General features: G+C 37.4%; 8 protein-coding genes across 8 annotated transcripts; 3 read left to right on the forward strand and 5 right to left on the reverse strand.

The window, feature by feature from the left end:
• Positions 1-455: 455 nt before the first annotated feature.
• Positions 456-1328, reverse strand: EV154DRAFT_515182 (uncharacterized protein). The gene has a single exon (XM_051602232.1). The coding sequence runs from the start codon at positions 1322-1324 to the stop codon at positions 629-631; it is 696 nt and encodes a 231-aa protein (XP_051455727.1). The 5' UTR covers positions 1325-1328; the 3' UTR covers positions 456-628.
• Positions 1329-1525: 197 nt separating this feature from the next.
• Positions 1526-4905, forward strand: EV154DRAFT_467562 (uncharacterized protein; the record flags this gene model as incomplete). The annotated part of the gene is made up of 4 exons (XM_051597771.1): positions 1526-1768; positions 1865-2024; positions 2102-2596; positions 3884-4905. The coding sequence occupies exons 1-4, from the start codon at positions 1667-1669 to the stop codon at positions 4903-4905; spliced, it is 1779 nt and encodes a 592-aa protein (XP_051455728.1). The 5' UTR covers positions 1526-1666.
• A 25-nt stretch (positions 4906-4930) lies between these two features.
• On the reverse strand, positions 4931-5905 carry EV154DRAFT_515186 (nucleotide-diphospho-sugar transferase). Its single transcript, XM_051602233.1, has 2 exons — positions 5857-5905; positions 4931-5791 (listed from the first exon to the last, which is right to left on the reverse strand). The coding sequence occupies exons 1-2, from the start codon at positions 5864-5866 to the stop codon at positions 4986-4988; spliced, it is 816 nt and encodes a 271-aa protein (XP_051455729.1). The 5' UTR covers positions 5867-5905; the 3' UTR covers positions 4931-4985.
• Positions 5906-5991: 86 nt separating this feature from the next.
• EV154DRAFT_446506 (profilin) lies at positions 5992-6875 on the reverse strand. Its single transcript, XM_051597107.1, has 4 exons — positions 6639-6875; positions 6427-6561; positions 6225-6356; positions 5992-6158 (listed from the first exon to the last, which is right to left on the reverse strand). Exons 1-4 carry the CDS (start codon positions 6750-6752, stop codon positions 6156-6158), a joined length of 384 nt encoding a protein of 127 aa, XP_051455730.1. The 5' UTR covers positions 6753-6875; the 3' UTR covers positions 5992-6155.
• A 3985-nt stretch (positions 6876-10860) lies between these two features.
• EV154DRAFT_424187 (TLC domain-containing protein) lies at positions 10861-12145 on the forward strand (the record flags this gene model as incomplete). Its single annotated transcript, XM_051596177.1, has 4 exons — positions 10861-11142; positions 11218-11505; positions 11632-11755; positions 11835-12145. Coding segments are annotated over 4 exons (1005 nt in total), but the record flags the coding sequence as incomplete, so codon positions are not given.
• A 42-nt stretch (positions 12146-12187) lies between these two features.
• EV154DRAFT_553206 (HotDog domain-containing protein) lies at positions 12188-12954 on the reverse strand. The gene is made up of 2 exons (XM_051605114.1): positions 12777-12954; positions 12188-12711 (listed from the first exon to the last, which is right to left on the reverse strand). Exons 1-2 carry the CDS (start codon positions 12920-12922, stop codon positions 12333-12335), a joined length of 525 nt encoding a protein of 174 aa, XP_051455732.1. The 5' UTR covers positions 12923-12954; the 3' UTR covers positions 12188-12332.
• Positions 12955-12998: 44 nt separating this feature from the next.
• Positions 12999-16096, reverse strand: EV154DRAFT_604169 (rab-GTPase-TBC domain-containing protein). The gene is made up of 4 exons (XM_051607385.1): positions 15709-16096; positions 15009-15545; positions 14903-14937; positions 12999-14826 (listed from the first exon to the last, which is right to left on the reverse strand). The coding sequence occupies exons 1-4, from the start codon at positions 15880-15882 to the stop codon at positions 13104-13106; spliced, it is 2469 nt and encodes an 822-aa protein (XP_051455733.1). The 5' UTR covers positions 15883-16096; the 3' UTR covers positions 12999-13103.
• Positions 16091-16655, forward strand: EV154DRAFT_515197 (uncharacterized protein). The gene has a single exon (XM_051602234.1). The coding sequence runs from the start codon at positions 16133-16135 to the stop codon at positions 16412-16414; it is 282 nt and encodes a 93-aa protein (XP_051455734.1). The 5' UTR covers positions 16091-16132; the 3' UTR covers positions 16415-16655.
• The last annotated feature ends 4949 nt before the right edge of the window (positions 16656-21604 follow it).

The raw sequence follows: 21604 nt of genomic DNA on the forward strand, positions 1-21604 counted from the left end.
TCTGCCGTACATGGATTTGTCATTTAATACTGCCTCAAGTCAGCTATATATGTAGGCTATGGTTGTCTAGAAAAAGCATTCTGCTTAATGGCCAAAAATTAAGCAATGTAATTCAATATTTCTGAGATATTCCAAATCAATCAATAAACATCTGTCATGACAAAAAAATATAAACTGCATATTTAAACGTTGCCAATCAATGCCAGTTTCTTTTTGACAGCTGCTCAATAGACTGTATCGCTTATTCGATCGGTATCTTAATATGAGTTTAACCACTGAAGCGGCATAAAATTGTAAAGTTGACAAGTATTCACCTCTTCAACAACTAGGTAATCATACAATTTGGCTTGTATAAGATAGATTTAATTATGATAAGAGAAACTGTACTGTAGGTACAAAAATTTTCCGGTAGTTAAACCTAATATATAAACTCGTTGATATATCATCAATCAAAATGAAAGCATAAACAGCAGACATGGATGAGCCATGGACTAATTTTATTGTATAATGCATAAAAAAACAGTGCAGACTATCAAAAGAAGTGATCAGCGAACCGAGTATCATAAACTTTTTCCATATACAAAAAAAAAAAAAAAAAAACTTGTGTGCGATAAAATGCTAAATGCATTTAATCTTTCATGTATCGCAAAATTGCAACTCTTCTTTCAGACTCTGCTTTAGCTTTCCGTGCAATCTCCTTTCCAGGATCCTTTTTATTTTGGGCATCCATTCGCTGTCGAGCGATCGCCTTCTTTTCAATCTCTTTGTACTTATGTGTGACGACCTTACGACCTGTTTCTTCATGGCCGATACATAATCGATCTTGTTTTAACACAGTAGCAATGGGATGTCGACGCCCTTGACCCTCTGGGCCCAATCCATCCTCGTAGTTCCAGCCTTGTGATTTCATCATTTTAAAGCCAACATTTCTCCCACTCAGATTCAGTAGGTCGGGTGCTGGTTCTGATTGATTGCTTACCATATGCGCTGTCCCTTGAATATGCCGCTTATAGTCCGATTTATCTATCAGCATACTACAACTCTCGCACCAGATGGTATCGACGGATGGCTTCTCAGAGACAGCAGCGGGTTCTACTCTTTTCATCGTTTTTGGCACAGCTGAAATGATGCTACGGTAAATGGAAGCAACTTCATCCCCGTTGGAAGCTACCTTTTGTCTCTTCTCTGCCTTTTCAGGTGGGTCGGAACCCTCAAGGACAAACTCAATGGGCCTCACATACCGAGACATGATTGTGCTCTTTGGCTGCACTTCTTCATGAATAGGCAATTCTTCTTCTTTATCATTACGAGTTGGCTCATTCATGTTGCAAGTAAAAAAAAAAAAAAAAAGAGAAATGTAAAAACGGTCACTCTTATCAAGCATTAATGTCTGGTGAAGGTTTTTGAAACAGTGAACGGTAGCCATCATGCTATCCTATCCTGCATCTAAACAACTTAGTAAAAACAAGGTGAGCACAGTATAGACCTCAAACTGATATCCCCCCCCCCCCCTAGAAACAGCCGATAACCCACCCAAAAAAAAGAAAAGCAAAAAATCGCGTCCTACGCGATATCCAATTGGACGCGAAGCGGGGGATGAACGATGTAGTAGCTCGTAGTCATTTTTAAGATTTAGACCCTTATTCTCTTTTGCCGATCCATTAAAATGTCTGACCAATGTGCTAATCCGCAATACAGAGACTGGGTAAAAGAATGGATGGAACAAGCTCAAACTCTGGGAAGCAAGGCCTACTACACATATAAAAAAGTATGTTCGTCTGACCCACACCCCCCCCCCCTTTTTTTTTCTCTTTTACAAATCGATCTACACATTACTAACACTGATTTCGGGGGAAAAAAATAGGCTTATGAATCATTAGACAAATGTACCGACGTTTTTAACCACCCTTCTGAAACTGTAAAATTAGCAGGCATTGGCCCTGGCTTGGCCCTTAAATTAGAAAACGCTTTAAAAAAATACTGCAAGGACAATGGTCTTCCCATGCCTGAATCTTCCAGCAAAGGTACGACGCATACATTTTACTCCCAAAAGTTTTTTTGAGAAAAAAAAGAAAAAAAAAAATGGCCAACAAGCTTTTAGGTAAACGAAAAAAACCTACTACGCAAAGTGGTGATGCTTTAGAGGACACGACCACACCTGTCCGACCGAGACCATCCAAACCTTATGTGCCCAAATACAGAACAGGAGGGTACGGCATCTTACTTTGTTTATTCGAAATCTATCAAGGAGGAAGAGAAAACCTGACAAAGGATCAGATCTGTCGAGCGGCTCAGGAACATTGTGACGCTTCTTACACAATGAAGGATCCAGGATCATCATACACAGCTTGGAACAGCATGAAAACTTTATTGGAAAAAGGATACATCTACAAATCTGGAAGTCCAGCAAAATTTAGATTGACAGAAACCGGCATCAGCTTATCTGAAAGACTAAAAGTTGCACAATCAGCCAGAGCAAGCCAAGGGAATGGAGAGGGATCATCTACACAAAGAATTACCAACGGAGAAAGTTCAGAACCGCTTAGAAATCCTTCAACAGCGAGATCACGAAAAAAGGCCACAGGTTCAAGCACAAGTGCTCTTCTGGATCGAATGCTTGATTTCGATGACAATGAACCAAACGAATTAGATATGAGCTTATACGTTTCAAATCCCTCTGAACATCAATCCATCTCCATCAATGGCAGGACTTCCAGCAAAAATACAACAATTCGAGAAGATGACGGCTCGGATATACTTCAGGAATTAGCAGACGCAAGCAGACCTAAAAAGAAACAGCGAACGAAGAATGCCAGCACTTCAAACAAGCAACCACGCAAATCAAAAAAATCTACAACGGCCGCCTATTTGGACACTCTGCTTGCCGAATATGATGCACGAGGATCTGAGTTGAATATGAGTAATTACGTGATGAACCCGTCAGAACATCAATCTATATCTCTGGGAGGGCGTACGGTTCACAATAAACCAACGACATCCTCCAATCCACCAAACAACATAAACCTGTCTAGCCAAAATGGTACTAGTAGACCTGGTCAAGACACATCCTTTGCCAGGAAAGTCATGAACGCTGCAGATAGTAATGACTATGACGATTGGAACAGACGGTCACCTTCACAACCATCGTCATCCGTATCATCAAGAAAAAGCACACAAACTGTCACACCCAAAAAATATACAACGCCCCAACACTCTGTCCTTTTGAGAAATGACAAGAAGATTGGAAATAAAAGTGAGAAATCTTTATACAATGTGGACGAATACGATATCGATTTAACCGCACCGGATCTACCCAAGCTCCAATCATCACAACTGACCATACCATCGGACGATATTGTAGATCTTTTATCATCGCCGGAACCATCACCGCCATTACGGCCAACGAGCCTTTCCAACAATTTGAGTTTCGATGACGATGTGGATCTTGAAACGGATTATTTCCCAGTGACTCAATCTATTTCAAAAGCAATGAACAACGAAGCTTTCCACTACACCTATTTGTCCGAACTAGAAGAGGATGTCAGATCTGTAAATAAAGCGGCAGTCATCATCGACAACGAGAACGCATGTCTTGCCTACCGTATTCGATTTTATACATCTCAATCGAATCATCCGAAATACAAGCACTTAATGCAAGTGTCGATAGACGATACTCACATTGACTGTTCCATTGGTTATATCAGCGAGTTGCATAAAGATTCAATCTGTCCTGGGCTTCCTGCCAGACCCATCCTACCGCTTCATCGTGAAGAACCCGACGATTTCTGGCCCAGAGAAACCCCCTTGACCAGCACCCAGACCCCGACAAATACACAACAGGATCTTGCGGAAAGCATGTTCTCTTCGCAAGCATCATCCCAAGTCACCTCTTCACAACAGCCTTCACAAAGGTTAACGCAAACGCAAACACAACAAAATGAAGTGGATTACAATGAGCTGATAGACAATCAAGTAATGGAATCCCTTTTACCCCATGAATACGAGATTGTCCTGGTTTTGGATAGCCGTGAAATTCAAATGAAAAACGACCGTGATTATTTTCAAAGAAAATTAGCAGAAAATGGTGTCAAGTTTATCACCCGATCCATGGACCTTGGTGATGTGATCTGGATAGCAAGGAAAATCGGCAACACTAATCAGAACGAAGAGCTGTTTCTTGATTATGTGGTTGAGAGAAAAAGACTGGACGATCTTGTTAGCAGTATCAAAGACGGTCGATATACTGAGCAAAAAACGCGACTCAAACGATCCGGTGCGGAAAAAGTCATGTATGTTGTGGAGGAATACAATCGTGCTGATGCTGTCAATTTTGGTGTACAGGCTGTTCAAACCGCCATGTCTTCTCTTCAGATCATTGATGGCTTTTTCTTAAAGACAACGGAAGGCGTAGATGAGACCATCGCGTTCTTTGTCTCGGTTACCAAATTGATTCACCAGATCTACAAGAATACAGTACTTTACACTATCCCAGGTCACATCATTACACGTCAAAATTACCTAAGCTTAAAGAAGGCCTGTAAAGATAAATCGAACCGCCATGTCACCGAAAAATCTGCTTATTTAATTACATACCCCATGTTCAGTCAACTCAATACGAAGAACGGTGGTACCACTGTTCATGAGATTTTTATACGCATGTTATCAACGATTCAGGGAGTGAATGCTGAACGTGCACTATCACTGATTAAGATATACCCTACCCCGAACGCTTTGTTGAAGGCATACAATGGTAAAACCCCACAACAAGGTAAAATTCTGGCAAAGGAAGCAACGCAACATGAGATTGGTAGACGTCGATGGGCCCTTAAAATTAGTGAACGTCTATACAATCTCTTTGGTGCCATAAGTTATCCTGATCCAACGGGAGAAAGCGATGACGACTAATTCATTTTTTACTGTACAATAATAATAATAATAAAAAGTAATTTTTTATTTTATATCTAAAATAAATACGCGAGTGTTATTTAATCTGTTTTCTTGTCAAAGTAGACATTGGCATCGATATAGGACTGCAATCCACCCACATCGATACGACCTGAGATAGAAAAAGTTGAAACCTTAAAACGAGGATAGAGGTAAGCAAGACATTTTCCTGTTGCATCGTATGCTTCCTTTGGCGCATTGGCTTCTTTACAAGCATGGATAAACTCTTCAATCAAGGGTATAGCTTCACGGTGGAACAAGTAAAAGCAGGGACATGCAGTACGTGCTTTAGTAGCGGAAGGATCAGGTTTCTCCAAGAAACTTGTGATAACGCCTTCTCGATCAGTTTCTACAATACCAAATTTATGAACCTCTTCATCGGGTACCAAATAGGTTGTTACAAGACAGCTCTTTTCGTTTAAAGAATTAAACTTTTCCAAGAATTGACTCAGGTTGAAATCATGCAAGAACAAAGTATCACCGCCAACTACGAGCACATCCGATTGATCCAAGCCAAAATGTTGAATGCCAAATAAAATATCAGGCACCGCACCGAGACGAGTTTCATTGGAGTCTGTTCCGTCACTTACAATATGGTCAAGGGGAACGCCATTAGCAGTGGCCCAAACCTTGAATGCTTCGTAACATTGTCCGTTTGTGACAACGAAAATGTCTTTTCTTGCCGTTATGCCGTGTCTGTCAAAGAGTTCAACCCAATGAGTAATGAGAGCATCTCGATTACCAAGAGGTAACAAAGCTTTAGGAACGCCCAACAAATGTTTATATTGGGCAGAAGCCTTCAAGTCACGCTGAAGTCTAGTACCATAACCTGCACCAAGAATCAAAACTAAGAGGTGTATAGGGTGGAGGTTGGTTGGAGGGTTTTTAAGGCATTCCCTATTTCCAACTTACCTTTTACCATCTCGGTTGAATACTTTGTGAACCCGAGAGAAGAGAACGCATTTAAGTGAGTTTTAATTTACATGACGAAATGGAAGGTCTGACTTTAAAGATTGATTTTTTAATAGACATACAGCACGCTTCACATATAATAATAATAAAAAAAAAATGGGGGATTTTATTGGTATTGAAGAGTGAGAGGGGACAAAGTACACTTGATATATCTAGTCATAAAATAACAAACAAAAAGAAGATGTCCCCTCCTCCTGCCATGCTTTTTTTTTTATTTACTTTAGTTTTTGATATACATGTTACTACATAATAAAAAAAAACACAAGGTTAAGAGAACATGTCAAAAACACGAGAAAATTATTACTTACGTAGCCAACTGAAATCAAATAATCAGCTAAAGATTCGACGACCTTAGTACAGGCACCAGGTTGAATCTTATCGTCATAAAGAGCAACCAAAACGGCTTGGGTGGTCTTGACGATACAAACACCAGTGGAACCCTAAAGTGAAAGGTGTTAAGTATTCTGTTACTTTTTTGTTTACCTTTTTTTTTTCTACATATACACATACCTTCTTTCCGTAAATAGAACGTTCGTTGGCACTTAAAGTAAGATACTTGGTACCGTTGATATGGATACCAGAGGCAAGAATGTGATCGGCTTTGGTGAAGCCAGAGATAATTTCTTGAATCTCATTAGCTTGGACCTGTTCGCAAGAAAATACAGATTAGTCCTTCTCCATCTTGACCCCCCCTTAAAAAAAAATAACAAATAATAACTTACGGTGAAGCCAGAAGAAGCGGCCCAGACACCACCACCGTTCAAACCATAAATACCAGCTTGAGAAACGTAACCGGTACCAACGAGGTTATTGTCAACATATGATTGCCAAGACATGATTATAAGATTGAATTCAAGAAGAAAAAAAAGATAGAAAGTAAAAGAAGAAAATTTAATTTTTTTTTTCGCTGCTTCCGAAAAACTAAGTCTACCGGAGCCTGTTTACACGCACCCTTCTCGTGCCACATGACAGAGTATAAAAAAGTTACACTAATCAGCCAAACATTACTATTTATTGAGACAGTTCCCTCAACAATGTCTACATCGTCTGATGTTTTTCTTGATACAAATTCAGGTCATAATCATCTTCTTTGCTCTCTCTCTATCCTCTCTCTTTATATCCATATTTGAAAACTACTTATGCAAAAACAAGTTTTTCGTTGAAATTACTTTGCTACTAAAAATAGCTTTATTAAACAAAAAACACGTCAGCAAAATTGGAAAGCCCAAAAGATGTAAGTCGCTTCGCCTTCCCCCCACCCAACCCACCCCACCCCTTCGCGGAGTTTATCCTTGATGCACTGAATTTGCTTTTCGTTTCGGTTTGCAGTATGCATTCATTTTTTTTTTTTTTTTACCTTGTATGATCATCATCATCAGGTCGCACCACAAAAAGTAGTCTAGATACTTGTTTATATAAAGTGTCAAGTGGTAATCGGATACTTGTTTTTGAGATACACAAAAAAGCAACCCGAACATCCCCCAAATCACACTTTTCTCGATTAGCGTGTATCCTTGAGAATTAGGCTTATAATCATTAAACTACATGATAGCTATTTGTAGTAATATAGTGATTTGAAACAGGTGTGCATGATCAATTTAAATGTAGCAAGATTTGGCCTTTTTATCATTCTTTGACTCATTTCTTATTAAAAATCGCAATAGAACTCATGGGTAACCGAGTACAGGACTTTTTTCTTCTCAGCATGGAAAAGGTTTATTTGATTTCGATTCATGACATCCTATGTTGTACATAGTGCCTCTTTCTAGGTCGGGTCTCTCTTTCAGGTTGTTTGAAGAGGTCTCAGATCAGTCCTCCAAGGGACAACTAGAGTGCGCTTAGTCCTGATGCAAGATATCTTACCAATATCTAAGCCGATGTGATTTACTGTTTTATATTATAAAAAAATGTTCGCACGATATAAATATGCTTCTATTCTTATATCCGCCTATTCTTTAGTCTACGATCACTTCTGCCCCCAAGGTGAAAATGAAAAGAGCACAAGGGTTAGACAAGTAGTAATTCAATTGTCAAAATAGCTATATATATTGGTCAATACAAGTATCACATTTAGTTTTAAATTGCATATTCTTCTTTCCCGAGTCCAAAGGGACAGCCAAGATACCCGATCTGTGGGCAGTAACTACGTGCACTATTCTCTGCCCCCTTGTCGCCACTACACTTTTCATCTTTTCCGTCTCTTACCCTTTACTTCCTTCTTGGAAGGGGATTTTAGCACACTTTTAAAAGAATTGTATTAGATTCCTGTCTATTGAAGTCTCCATTCATTCCATATATGGTAAATATCAGCCCGGGTCTTGGGCTTTTTGTATAACATACTCAGACCCCAACCATAGAAGTGACAGGTTTACAATTCAGGCAAGCTATTCTAATAGGTTTTTTTTTCAAGACTCCAGCAGCAAGAACATACAGAAGCTCTTCATGGCAGAAAAGTCAACACTATGGCTTTTACACAGATAAAAACCGTTGAAATGCCACAAATATCAAAACGGGTCTCTTAGGGACAGCCAGGGTGCGCGTAGTCGTAATGTTGGGATTATGATACTTTTATAGACATCAAGAGGTCAATGCAACTTAACAGCTTGAAATATATACACATTTATTACAACGAACATATTGTAAACCAGTATATGTGGTTTACAGCTTACTTTCAGCTTCTCGTTTGGACTTTACCTTAATATGTCTGCGTAAGATTAAGATCAAACGAGCTTAAAGGCGAAAGAGTGATGATAGAATTGTCAAAATAAGTATAAATTGTTTAATATACATTTATTCGTAATTGTTACATTGTTTTTGATTGTATATCCTTGTTCCCAGGTCTATAGAACATCCAAATCAGAGATCTTGCGTTGCGACTACGTGCACTTTGGCTGTCCCTAAGGAAAATTTGGCTGTCCCTAAGAAAAGCGATATCAAAACGATAATAACGCGTGAGATTGTCGAATTGTTGGAGACACATATCTAGTCAATGTTATCTAATTTCCATCCAGAAATAAAATAACATTTAGGGCCAACATGTTTGATTGTTAGTAACAAAGCCGCTAAAGATATCCGGGGAATTCGTTCTATTATATCATCAATGCGCTTGTGACGAAGATAGTTTGATGCGAATTCTTTCATGTATGATTTCCCGTACGAATATCCAGATGGTTTTGCGCATTACATTTGTTTTTTTTAGAGGGGAAAGATAATCCGATCGACCCCCGCAGACAAATGTGATAAGAATCATGCTAAATAAGCGTAAAACCTAATTTTTTTTTTTTTACAATGGTAATGTTTTCCCCGTTTAATTTTACACCTAAACGTTATAACAATTACAAAAAAAAAGTCCCCTAATCTTTCCTAAAAGGTGCCTATTCATTTATCACGCTCATAAAAGATGGATCCAACATCGATTATGTCATTCAGAAATAAGCTTTTTTTTTTTTAAAAAACTAAAAGGAGCCTGTCATTTCTTTAGCCTCTTTAGAGCCAAATTAACGGAAGCTAAAATGTGTGACGTGCTATTTTTTAAACCCTCTTTTTTTCAGTTATTCTTTTCTCGCTCCGTACCGGTATAGATCAGCCAATGAAAGGTTTCTTGCCTAGAACGAGCCTTTTTTTTTTTGCAAGTAATAACGAACAGGTTCGATGTGAAGGGTCGATGTGAGGTAACGAGGGGATGAAGATAAATGTACTTTTTAAAGTTTTTTTTTTTTCCACAAAGCCTTTCCCCATTGCTCAGTGGATGAGGATAAAAAGGCGGCCGAATTTTTTTTTTTTTTAGGTCTTGCATCAGTTTCATCATAACGAATCAAAAGGGGTGTTCTTTTGCCAAAAGAAGAAACCAGAGCTCCGGTTTTGAAATTGTAGGGATTTGTTTCATTTCAAATAGAAAGAAAAAAAAAGTGTTCGTCTTTATATGATGATACCACGGAAGGTCTAATTTGTATTACATCACTGGGATCAAACCAATGAATTAATCTCCTTTTTGTACTCTGTGAGACTCCATAAGATGCTTACACATCTCGCAAAAAAAAAAAAGCTTATTTTTATAAATATATTTTGTCGGCTTGATTTATACAGGAACATAAAACAGATCAAATCAAAAAAGAAGAGTTTCTGCTGGATTGGAGTCCTTCTATTGGCCATCGTTACACTAATATTCTAGTGTAAGACAAAAAAGGGCACCGATAAGATTAAGCTTGGAATTTTGCCAAGTAAATCAAATACATTTAAACTATGGAGTCAGCCCCCAATTAAAAAAAGAGAAAAAAGGTACGGGTAGAAGGCAACATAGTAGCTGAAGTGGGGGGGGGGGTATTACACTGATCTGCCAATCTATACACGCACACACATGGGACACTATTCTGATTTTGTGTAATGCACCATAAAAGAGGATTTCTGTTCATGGCCTTTTTGTGTAAAAAACAGGGGGAGAAAAAATCGCTTACTATGGTCAAAAGATCTGTACGTAATGGGATTCAGTGGTTACAAGAGTTCCCTAAAGAAGCAACTTTATTCTGAAATGTAATTAAACATTGTTTTTTTTCCAAACCCGGGTATTGGAGTTTCAATTTCTGGAGGATTTTAGAATATTTTTAGACCTTTCCTTGATATCTATTTCACCACACTTTAAACCCAAAAACCAGCTCATTTTAATTTTTTTTTTTTCGGCTGGTATATATATATAAAAGGAGGGGTTTCTATTTTTTTTCTTTTCTTCTTTTCTCTTGTGTTGTACTTTTTTTTTTCCCCGTATGAAGAACGAGACCAAAGAAAAAAAGAGAGTGGCTCCTACACTCTCTAAATACCAAGTTCTCCAGAACACATTATTACAGTATGAAGCAGGTAACGTATCCCTTTTTTTTTCTTTTTGTGTGTGATAGATCAAATAAGTAACCCCCTTCGTAATTTCACACAGAGTTCTCTGGTTCAATTGTTTTAAGTGTCATCATCTATCATTTACTTGGATATCCTATTGCTAGCCAATTTTTATTCATTTCATATGAAGTTTCCCCAGACAAATTCGATAAAGGCGTGGGTGATGCTTATTTCGTATTCTTCTGGACAATCATGTTTACTTTTCTTCGTGCATCCTTTATCAAATACGGTTATCTTCCCCTTGCCAATTATTTCAACATTGCCGATCCTTCCAAAAGACAACGAGTAGCTGAACAAATTTATATTTTCGCTTATTACGTGGTGTTTGGTGCTGCTGGCTTGGTAAGTTTTTTTTCAGTAGTAATAATAATAAATAACACCCAAGACTCATTGTAATCCCCCCCTGGTAACCCATAGTACGTTATGTATTGCAACCCTCATTGGCTCAACACTTCCCAATACTGGATTGATTATCCTCACATCCTTATTTCTCGAGACATGAAATATTATTACTTGATGCAACTTGCTTTCTGGTTCCAACAAATTTATGGTCTTCACACCGAAAAGCGTAGAAAGGATCATATTGCGATGCTCAGTCATCACATCATTACCATCTGGCTTGTTGGATCAAGTTACTATGTCAACCTCACTCGTGTTGGTAATGGTGTTCTTTGTTGTATGGATCTTTGTGATATCTTTTTATCTGTAAGTATAACAAAAAAAAAAAAAAAAAAAAGGGAGATTGGGTTTTTGCGGCAGCCCGCGCGGGAGGGGTATTTTTTTTTCTTTCTAAATACGGATAGGATTCTAATTATTTCCTTTTCTTCTTAGCTCGCCAAAATCTTGAAATACCTTGGATTCACCAATGTATGTGATATTGCTTTTGGTCTTTTCGCTGTAGCATGGCCCATCACACGTCATGTTTTCTTCTCAATTGTCACCTGGAGTGTTGCAGGTAAATGGATGTTTTAGTTTAAGGGGTGGCGGGGGGACACATGGAGGGTGAATCATGCAAAACTAATTCTTAAATCTAGTTGAACCTGCTCGTTATTTTTCATTGGATTGGAACCCTGCCGAGGGAAAGTATTTCACACCCAACGTTCAAAAGATGTTTGTTACTTCGTTAGTTTTATTGAATATCATCATGTTCTATTGGTTCATGATGATTGTAAAGGTTATTACAAGGTTGTTCACAGGAAGTGGTACCGATGATCCTCGTAGTGATGACGAAGATGAAAATGATGGTGATGAATTAAAAAGAAAACCAAAGGCTAGGTATGTCTCACAAATCCCCCCCTTTTTTTCTGTTACTAGTCAAACTAATCTCTCTCTTTTTCTAAAGTAGTCCTGTTGAAGAAAAGAAGCTTTAAGTATTAATATTTCCTACACACATTTCATATACCTATCTCCCCGCCAAAAAAAAAAACTTCCTCTTTTTAAAGACTCCGTAATTTTTTCTCTCACTATTTGTAACATTATTCTCTCTCTCTCTTTTTTTTTTTTTAATTACAAAAAATAAAAATAAAACTTTTTTATTCCGCTATGTCTTTGACACCAGTGATGATTTCTTCAGGAAGCTGTGTGACGGGCCGTCTATCTCCATTATTCACAAACACATGCGTAAATCCACCCACCACACATGCCAAAGGATTTTCCGACTCAAAGATACCGACTCTGTAAGTAACACTGGATTTGCCAAGCTTCGAAACCGCAAGTCCCGCCATGATCAGATTAGGATAGGAGGCAGATGCATAAAAATTAGCGTGGCTGGCAACCACCAGTCCAATCGGCTTCGTTTGACTGCCCGGTTCAAGTCCACACTTACGAATCAAATATTCATTGATAATCGTATCAAAATAATGGTAATAGATCGAATTGTTGATATGTCCATAGCAATCATTATCACTCCATCTATCCCCCTTCCATTATTATCTTGGAACAACCACCCATTAAAAAAAAAAAGTTATCATATTTACCTAGACTGTATGGGTAGGAAATATTTATAATCCTGACGCTTTCTAAAGGTTTCCTTGACAGCCTGTGTAGTCAACGTTCGACTTTGGACGCTCGATGTTGCCAAATGAGAGGCAATGAGAGAAATCCGTTTTTGACTTCCGGACATGGTTGCAGATGGATGATTAGCAAAAGAATAATAATAAAAAAAAAAAAAAAAAAGCGTATGACTAAAACATTAGGCGTGCGAAACTAAAAGGTAAAATATGTTTCCCCATTCGTGTAACATACACACGTATAGAAATTGATTTTTTTTTTTTTTTATATCGTAAGCATAATTAAGTATTTTATCAGCTACTGTATTTGATAGCATGTAGAACACGCCCATAAATGGAGGACTTCTTTTTACCAAATTCTTCTTGTTGTTTAGAGAACTCATGTTCTGCCATTTTAATGTTTGCAGCTGTCAAAGATTGCTCTAATTGATGCATGCGCTGATCTCGGAGCAGTGTCAGCATAGAAGACGACGCTGTACTATGACGACGGATGCGATGACGACCACCGCCCATTGATTCACCTCCATTCACCACAGATGGTTTAAAAAACATGCCTTGCTTCAGCATTTCTAAATCTTGATTTAAAACTCCGTTTTCGATGCGACAATAAGTCAGTGATTTTTTCATCATCTCAAGCTCTTCTTTTAATTGCTCGTTTTCATCCGTTATCTTTTTTAGTGTCTCCTCCTTTTTCCCCGCCTCTAGGGCACATTCCTCCATTTCAGACTTTAAACAGACAAGCTGTTCAACTAGACCCATGTGGCCTTCATTCACCATATCAAACTTGGAGGTGATTGCTTCTACATCACCATTTAATTTTTCCACGTGTTGCTCCAGCTCGAAATTTTTAACCTTTAAATGCACAATCTGAGAAGAAAGTTCGTCTTCATCACTAAAGATAGGAACTGTGGTTGTTGTCAATGATAAAGAGATTTGATCATCGTCGTCAAATTCGGTCGTTGTATAACTTTGACTACTACTACTGAGCATGGAATGATGGATAGAGTTTTGGCGACTGATGATGTTGATATTCTCTTCTTCTTTACTTGCTACCGCCAAATCACTAAAGGACCTTGTGCCTTCCAAGTCAGCTGAATTATCACAATCAAATAGTCGGGCAGATGCTTCCAACGATGTTTGATTGCTGTCGGTGGTCATGTTGCTTCTCTTATAGAGATGACACCGTTCCAATTCAAGAATCGTGAGTTTGAGTGCATCTCGTTCACATTCCAAGTCTTGCTTATCATACTTCATTTCCAATAATTCATTCAAGGTCTTTTGATGCTGTAACTTCAAATCCTGCATTTTAGCAGCATTCTCCTCCTCGCTACTAATATGCGTCGTTGTCGTCGTGCGGTAAGACCAATCTTTGCGAGAGGACACAGACGACCAACGTTTCTTTAGCATCACGGGTGGCGCTGCAATTGCCGTGATGTTACTATCCTGACTACTTGCAGATCTTCTCATATCAGGCTTCTTATTACTGTTGCCCTTTCGCTTCCAAAATCCAAACCGTCCTGTTTCCAACGGGTGTTCCAGCATCTTGTGCGTCGAGTGATGTTCATACTCAATTGCAAGTGCATCCATCTTGTCCCGACTGATCATATCCGAAAGTGCCATCGCATCCCGTACTACATTGGTATAATTCTCTTCATACGGTGCACATAACTTCTTGGTCGTGACAAAATCAAGTATATCTTCAAATTCATGAAACTCAAGAATCGTGCTCTGCGATCGCTTTAACATGGCGATCGCTACCCGCATGATGGTTTCAGCTGCTCCCTCTGCAAATATAATATCATAAATTCGGGTCACCAAGTTGATGGGGAAAACATAGGCAAAGAGGGTCAGAAACCATTGTGAAGCATACATGGCGGCATGAACTCCAAAATTAGATACATGTTGCGCTAGTTCGGGTAGAATTTCGTTCAATAGGCTGGAAAATTGATAGAGTCGAAGTTGTAGACCTTCCATGTTTAAAGTAAACATGGACCTCATTTCATATGTTTCCATTAGTCTATATGTCAGGACATTAGCATAAAAAATAAAAAAAATCAATGTCTGTTTTTTTTCCCCCGTGAGAGGTCATTTACCTGACAAATACACAAAACGATTGAGCTTCTGGCATCTATTTGGGAATGGAAAGCCCATTAGGTTCATGAATGTTTTTTTTTAAAAGACTCTTTTTTTTTTCTTTACATTCATTAAAAGCGGACCCACTAAAAAAGCCAGACCTTGACAGTACCCCACTTCTGCATCATACAAACTATAGGATTCCAAAATGCGTTTCATGGAACTCTGGCCTTGACCATTTTCTTGCTTAAACATGTCTATGCGTGGAAAGGTTCTTGCTAGATCTCGCTGTATGATTCTTTCATGGGGGGATTTCTCTTTACATAATTGTTCATATACCTTTTCCAGATGCAACGAAGCTGATTTTGACATGGCTTGCCACATCAGGCCTCTGACACGCGTGGGGATGCCTGACCTCAGCTTCAGCGAGAGTAAGTGGGGTAGCTTGAGCGCCACTTGATCGGAGTCTTGAATGACAGCTTCCCAAAACCCCCAATCGATTTCTTCTTCATCCTCATCATCATCAATATTGTCCCTGACCAGCCGCTGCACTGTTGAAAAGTGAGCTTTTAATTCATTTGATTGAATATAAATTGATTTAGGGTCTTTCTCTAACAGCACATTTTGCCGTTCGATTTGTGCTAATATAAATGCTGTGGAATCCTACATATAAAAAAAGGAGTTTATTTTTATTATTATTTTTAATAAAAAGGAGGTGCGCGCGGGGGGATGCTCTGTTTGGGTTGTAGAGTTCATTTTTTTTTAATGAACTCTCTCTCTCTCTCTCTCTCTTTTATTTTTCTTTAAAAAAAAAATGGATTATTACTTGGGGCGGTAAACGAGCATTTTCTTTTTGAAGTCTATAAAATAAATCGTCATCAAGGGATTGGATGGGTGTAGGTGGCTGTGGTTTATTTAATATCGTTTCTGATATCGATGGTACAAGTATGATGTTTTCATGTTCATAGGTGGTGTAAAATAGGATTCCGTTTTCAGTCATTTCTTTTTTTTTTTAAGAAAAAGAAAAAGGAAAAGAAGATGTGATGTCGCTTTGTTACGTTAAGTTTTTATATACATAAGATATATATATTCAGAGCTAAAAAATGCAAGGGGGTTTCCTGAGGGAAATAGCTATACAATAAAGGGATAATAAGAATATATATATATATAAAAAAGGGGTAAAAAGATATAGAAAAAAAAAAAAGACAAAAGAAAGTTAAAAAACCGGGGAATGCAACGATTTTAATTCCATGATTGTTAGGCAAATCAATTTTTTTTTTTACTGTTTGTTACCCTCTTTATTGGTCATCTTTATAAAAGTGCGCATACCTTTTATCTGTTGCTCTCCCCCCAGTAACCTTTATCTTCTTCTTTTACTTCAATACACACTTTCCCCCCAATTAAAATTCATTTTTATATACACTCACTTACCATTCCTTATGAGCAACAACAAAAAAAAGGGCCATCCATTATCATCGGTCCAAATAATTCCAAGTGTGCATGAATATTATCGTAAACATCGTTTTAGATAAATAAAAATATATCGTGCATCACTACTGCTTTCTTTTCTCTCTCTCTCCCTCTCACACAACTCAATGCAGGCAGACAATAAACTTTTTTTTTTATTTGGTAAACGTTTTTTTTTTTTAGACAATAAATCCCTTAATAAAAGTTACAAGTAGCTAAATGCAGCTTCATTTTCTTACTCTGTTCTCGAGTAACTAAGCAGGGAAAACCTGTTATTCTAATTGTATTTCTGTGTTTTCGGCAAATACGTTACAATGGGAGTATTCCTCCATCCACATAAAAAGCTCGTTTTTTTTTTTTTTGAGATTACCATGTACCATTTTTGCAAATCATCGATCGGGATTTAAAATAATTTGGATCTTCCAAAAAAGCTATCTCATGCGGCTTGAGTAAATAAGAAAACTATAACTGGTCACTGGTAATTAAAAATACGTCAAGAAAAGTATGTTCTTTACGAGAAGTTGGTTAGAAATTTATAATACAATCCATACACGGGAAAAAAGCTCTAGCCTTTTAGATGCACTGTTCATTTGTATATGCTCAGCTTCATTACCAAAAGGTATTACCATCATGAAAAAAGTCATTTCATTTGATGTCACTCTAAAAAATAATAGAACTAGGCGGACTTCGTACTATCATTGACGAGCTCAAAACAATGAATAGGATATATGATAGTCAGTGCTCGAAAAAAAGATATACATTAGAGTGATCAAAGGAAAAACTGGGTTAAACGATTTATTCTTGAATTTCTACCATTTATTCTACTTTATTAAATCTGTAAATAATTACCTTGCTAATTTAACTAATCAACCAGTTCCATCTTCCAACAACAATGCGCCAACAGATTTTAATCATATATTACCATGAATGATAGCAACACTTTTTGAATCATACATCACAAAGACATATGCATGTTCAAGGGCAGCCCTAAAAAATTTTTAAGACCTTTCAAGATTTCCCAAGCTTTGATAGTGAGAGCACAAAAAAAAAAAAAAAAAAAAATACATGGAACAAGTTCAGTGATTTAAACTACTTGGCTGCTATAAAGAATCAATGCGTCTGGGTCGACTTTCGGTCTAACGTACACTGAGATACCAACACATTTAAAGAGTAAATCTTTTTCATCTCCTTATTTCAGACCTCTTTTCCCACAGAGTCAATTGATGAATTCTCAAAAGCGTCGACTTATATTTCGGGGAAGAAGCTTTCAAAAATCAAAAACTACGTAATATATCAGCAAACATACTCACAGACAAACAAAACAGCAATTTAGTAGCTACACCTCGTCCTTATCATCCCTTTTTAGGCTAATTCAGCTGGTATGTTTACATAACCAATGTAATATAGTTTGATATAACAGGCGCACCACCAATCAGTAATAAAAAACAGAGATTCTTGTACTAAAGAACCGTCTAAATACAGTTGCTTACGTTCTTTTAATTGTCTCTTTGAGCCACGCCAAAAAGAAAAGAATTTAACCAGTAAAAGATAATAAGAGACAGCGATATTAAAAATAGAACATTGTTTGTCGTATCTCAATGATAGATACAATCTGAGCCACGTTTAATATGATAAAACTTGTCCCCCCCCCCTCATATCTTTCTAAGCCATACATCGTGGAGTAATTATGACTGATAATCTCTCCAATGAGAGACAACAAACATTCACGGAACAATTCAACAAAGAACGTGCACTACTATTGGAAATTACTTTTTACCTTAGACTAAAGTTGCAACTCAACAACACCCAAGTGTTACAAACAAGAGGTCAGTATGAAGAGTGAAGACTGAGTGGGCAGAAGAGATCAGCAAATCTTTTTCTACCTAAAAGCTCAAAACAGTATAACAATGACACCTCTTAAAACGCCAGACCGCTCATTTCACGAGAGCAGAAAATAGTCACTTACAACGAGAAGGGTAACAACAAGTGAAACCCAACAACTTGTAGACACGGGTGGTGGTAGTGATGGATCATTTCAGACTCACTGTTTAGACTCAAGTTCAGTGTGTCTTGTGGTCCAACGGAAGATGATTTCGAGTATCTTTGCAAAGACAAATCTATAAGGTCTATGTTCAACGGTAGCCTCATTCAAATGTGAAAGTCAGCTTAACCAAGTAAAAATTCATATTGTTCATTTTCGTGCGAATGTAGGTATGTTACAAGCCAAGTAGAAAAGCCCTTATTTCCTGTAATTTGTTGTGCGCAAGCCCATACTCGTTACATATTATCTCATCCTAGCCCTTAAAGCTATTTTCTCCCAGTTCTTCTGTCTTTGCCCGAGTCAACTTTTTATTTTCCATCATAAAAACACTGTCTCATAAATAGTTAACGCAGTCCAATGAGTGAGAAGAGGAGCTCGTGCACAAAAAAAAAAAACCTCATAGCCCTATTTTTATTTTTGGTCTATTGGTTTAAAATAAATTATCCTCAAAATGTAGCCGAAAATACACTGTTTTGCAACCCCCCGGGAATTCATTTAAACTTAACCATTTATTGTCCTACCCACATTGTAATAATAATAAACAAAAAAAAAAAAAACGTGTTTTTCTCTTAACGTATCTTCGATCCTTTAGCCTTGTTAACATTTGCCGATTAATTTTTTATTTGAATCAAAAATGGGTAATTTACACGACGGTCACCTTTTTTGGGTTTGGTGTAAAAAAAAAAATAATTAAATATTTGGCCCTTTCGATTTTAGTAATCCCCACTTGTGCATTTCACAAGCGATAATAGATCTCTTCTTTTTTTTTTGCATTTTGGATGATTCATGGGTAAACAAAATTCTTTTTAATGACTAATCCTATGCAAAATACACAAAAAATAAAATAAAAGAGAGAGTGACTAAAAATAGACACACACCCCCCAGTTCCAATTGTTTCATTTTTTTTTTTTTCCCTTTCCCAGCCAGTTTTTTTCTTTTTCTCTCTCTCTCTTTGGGGGGGGGGGGTGCAATGACAAAAGGGCTAGAATTATGACGGGTATGGTTATACAATGTTGGGCCTTTGGAATTTCCCAGCCCCTCCTCTATTTGTGTTCTCTGCTTTTCAGTGATTTAAAGACCCGGTCTTATTCTAACAGACTTGGCTTGCATTTCGTATACTAGAATAGTAGTAGTGCAGATGATGCGGATTCTGGAGCCAAATTTATATTCATCATTTATGACCACAAGCCAAAATCGGGTTTTTTTTTTATTAACTAGGCCGAGAATGATTCGCTATCAAATATCACCATTTGTATTCATATCATTGGGTAATAAAATGTTGCTTATAACATGAGTACATAATTCAAACATCATTAAAACTCTCCATACTTGGACCGTTTTTTTTTGTTTGGCAGTGGGGGGGGGGGCTGGGCTAGACCAATAAACCTTAAATTAGGTGGCTATTGTCCTCACTTATTGCTTTTTGGGGTAGGAAGATTGATAGGTAATATTTCGACATGGGCTACTCTAAAACAGCCCTTTTTTCATCTAGACCTATTTAACATGTGATGTTTGTTCCCAGGAACGGATCCTTATATGGTAGAATTTTTTTAATCAGTTTCCAAGTTACCGCATACTTGGTAGAGGAAAACACAATGTAACCTATTCAATGCATATGTGAGAACAGTCTGGATACCCAGACTGTCTCTTTTACAGAAAAAGACACTCTTTTAATTGAGGAAACAACTCATCCTCTACTGCTAAAAGTCCAATGGTAGGCAAAAAGAGAAAGCTTTTCCCAGTGAAACCCCGCCTTTATTTCTACTTTTTTTTACATGTTTTGAAAATAGACAGAAAACTCCGGCGATCATGAATAAAATATTGGGCCGACGCACGTGTGGAGTGGAGTGTGGATTTTGCCGGACCCCTCCACGAGTGAACCGGAACCCCGCTTTTAATATAAAATCACGGTCCAGAAAAAAAAAAAAGTTTTTCTCTTTCTCTCTCTTAAAAATTTAATCTGTCAGTATGCTTCAACCAACCAATCCCTCCATTCGTGAATTATTAAATCACTTTGTCAAATCTTTCAAACCCGAATCAAAAGGTCCTTATCCCAGCATTGAAATCGCCAATGCAAAGCTTTCTCCATTTGAAAAGACCTATGTATCCTTTCCCGAGTTTATAGACATTCAAAACGAATCCGAACCTAATAGACCATTGTACAACAACGATTCATGGCATCAACAAACACTCTCCTGTTAAATACTATCTATACATACACCTACACCTACACACATCTACAGAAATCTCTAGCTTTTTTTCTTACTTCACCTATACATACTTCCTCTCTATACCAAACAAACAATAAATCTTTTTTACTCTTATCTTTACTCTACCCCTTAATTTACCGCGCTTTCTTCCCCTCTCACCTTTGTACATCTAATGTTAACACAGCAAAGAACAAAAAAACTTTTTTTTTCCTAGTGTTTGTTTTTTGTTTTTTTTTTTAATTTATCACCATCACCATGACACAGGTTTTATTTTGGATAGTTGTACTGCATGAATTCTCTACACTATCATTGCACTAAAATAACTTTAAACTGACGTGCATTTCTCAACCAATGGGGGAAAACTTTTTACTTGGCTCTTTTTTTTTTTAACATACAGGATAAACAATTAACATACAGGAACATAAGCTGTTTGGAACCTGAAAGAAAAAATCATTTTCCCCAACCCAACCAATGAAATTGATTTTTAAAGCAACCATCATTTTTTTTTTTAAAAAAAAGAGTCACAGAAACTGTGATTAAAACGCAACCCATTTTTCTCCATATATGTGTACAACGGGATACCTTTACTTGGCACATACATATCAGAGCCAATAAAGATTCTTCATTTTAATTGCTTTAGAAATGGGCATGCAATTTAAAAATACATGTTGCTGAAGCCTCATACCCATAACTCAGCTTCCGAACCACAGATAGAAAAATCACTCATCAAGGCTTGTCCGTCGCGGGATCTTGATTCACATGGTTGACATTGCTAAAGTCAAATACATCTTTCTGTTCCTTTTTTTTTTCCAAAGGGGCAGTACCTTCTTTTTTTGCTTAATTTAATAAAGTAGCACTTAGGTACAACGTAGATGTATTCCACTAGTGTTTAAAAGAATCACATGTATGGAACAGAAAGGATTCCAAGCACTTTGTATCATCTCATCGTCAGCCGTGTTCTATATTTACATATGAAAAGGGTTTCCGCACACTTTTAAAAATAC

Source organism: Mucor mucedo (genome assembly GCF_025094135.1).
Source record: "Mucor mucedo strain NRRL 3635 chromosome Unknown EV154scaffold_72, whole genome shotgun sequence".
NCBI lineage: Eukaryota > Fungi > Mucoromycota > Mucoromycetes > Mucorales > Mucoraceae > Mucor > Mucor mucedo.

Excerpts from the sequence above, each read along its gene's own strand:
- EV154DRAFT_515182 (XM_051602232.1), bottom strand. The coding sequence starts at position 1,324 with ATGAATGAGCCAACTCGTAATGATAAAGAAGAAGAATTGCCTATTCAT.
- EV154DRAFT_446506 (XM_051597107.1), bottom strand. The coding sequence starts at position 6,752 with ATGTCTTGGCAATCATATGTTGACAATAACCTCGTTGGTACCGGTTAC. Across the intron at positions 6,562-6,638 it reads CCGCTTCTTCTGGCTTCACC|GTCCAAGCTAATGAGATTCA; the intron begins GTAAGTTATTAT and ends TCTTGCGAACAG. Across the intron at positions 6,357-6,426 it reads GTTCTATTTACGGAAAGAAG|GGTTCCACTGGTGTTTGTAT; the intron begins GTATGTGTATAT and ends CTTTCACTTTAG.
- EV154DRAFT_553206 (XM_051605114.1), bottom strand. The coding sequence starts at position 12,922 with ATGTCCGGAAGTCAAAAACGGATTTCTCTCATTGCCTCTCATTTGGCA. Across the intron at positions 12,712-12,776 it reads TTCCTACCCATACAGTCTAG|ATGGAGTGATAATGATTGCT; the intron begins GTAAATATGATA and ends GAAGGGGGATAG.
- EV154DRAFT_604169 (XM_051607385.1), bottom strand. The coding sequence starts at position 15,882 with ATGACTGAAAACGGAATCCTATTTTACACCACCTATGAACATGAAAAC. Across the intron at positions 14,938-15,008 it reads TGGGTCCGCTTTTAATGAAT|ATGCCAGAAGCTCAATCGTT; the intron begins GTAAAGAAAAAA and ends ATTCCCAAATAG. Across the intron at positions 14,827-14,902 it reads TCGTTTTGTGTATTTGTCAG|ACTAATGGAAACATATGAAA; the intron begins GTAAATGACCTC and ends CCTGACATATAG.
- EV154DRAFT_515197 (XM_051602234.1), top strand. The coding sequence starts at position 16,133 with ATGATTGTTAGGCAAATCAATTTTTTTTTTTACTGTTTGTTACCCTCT.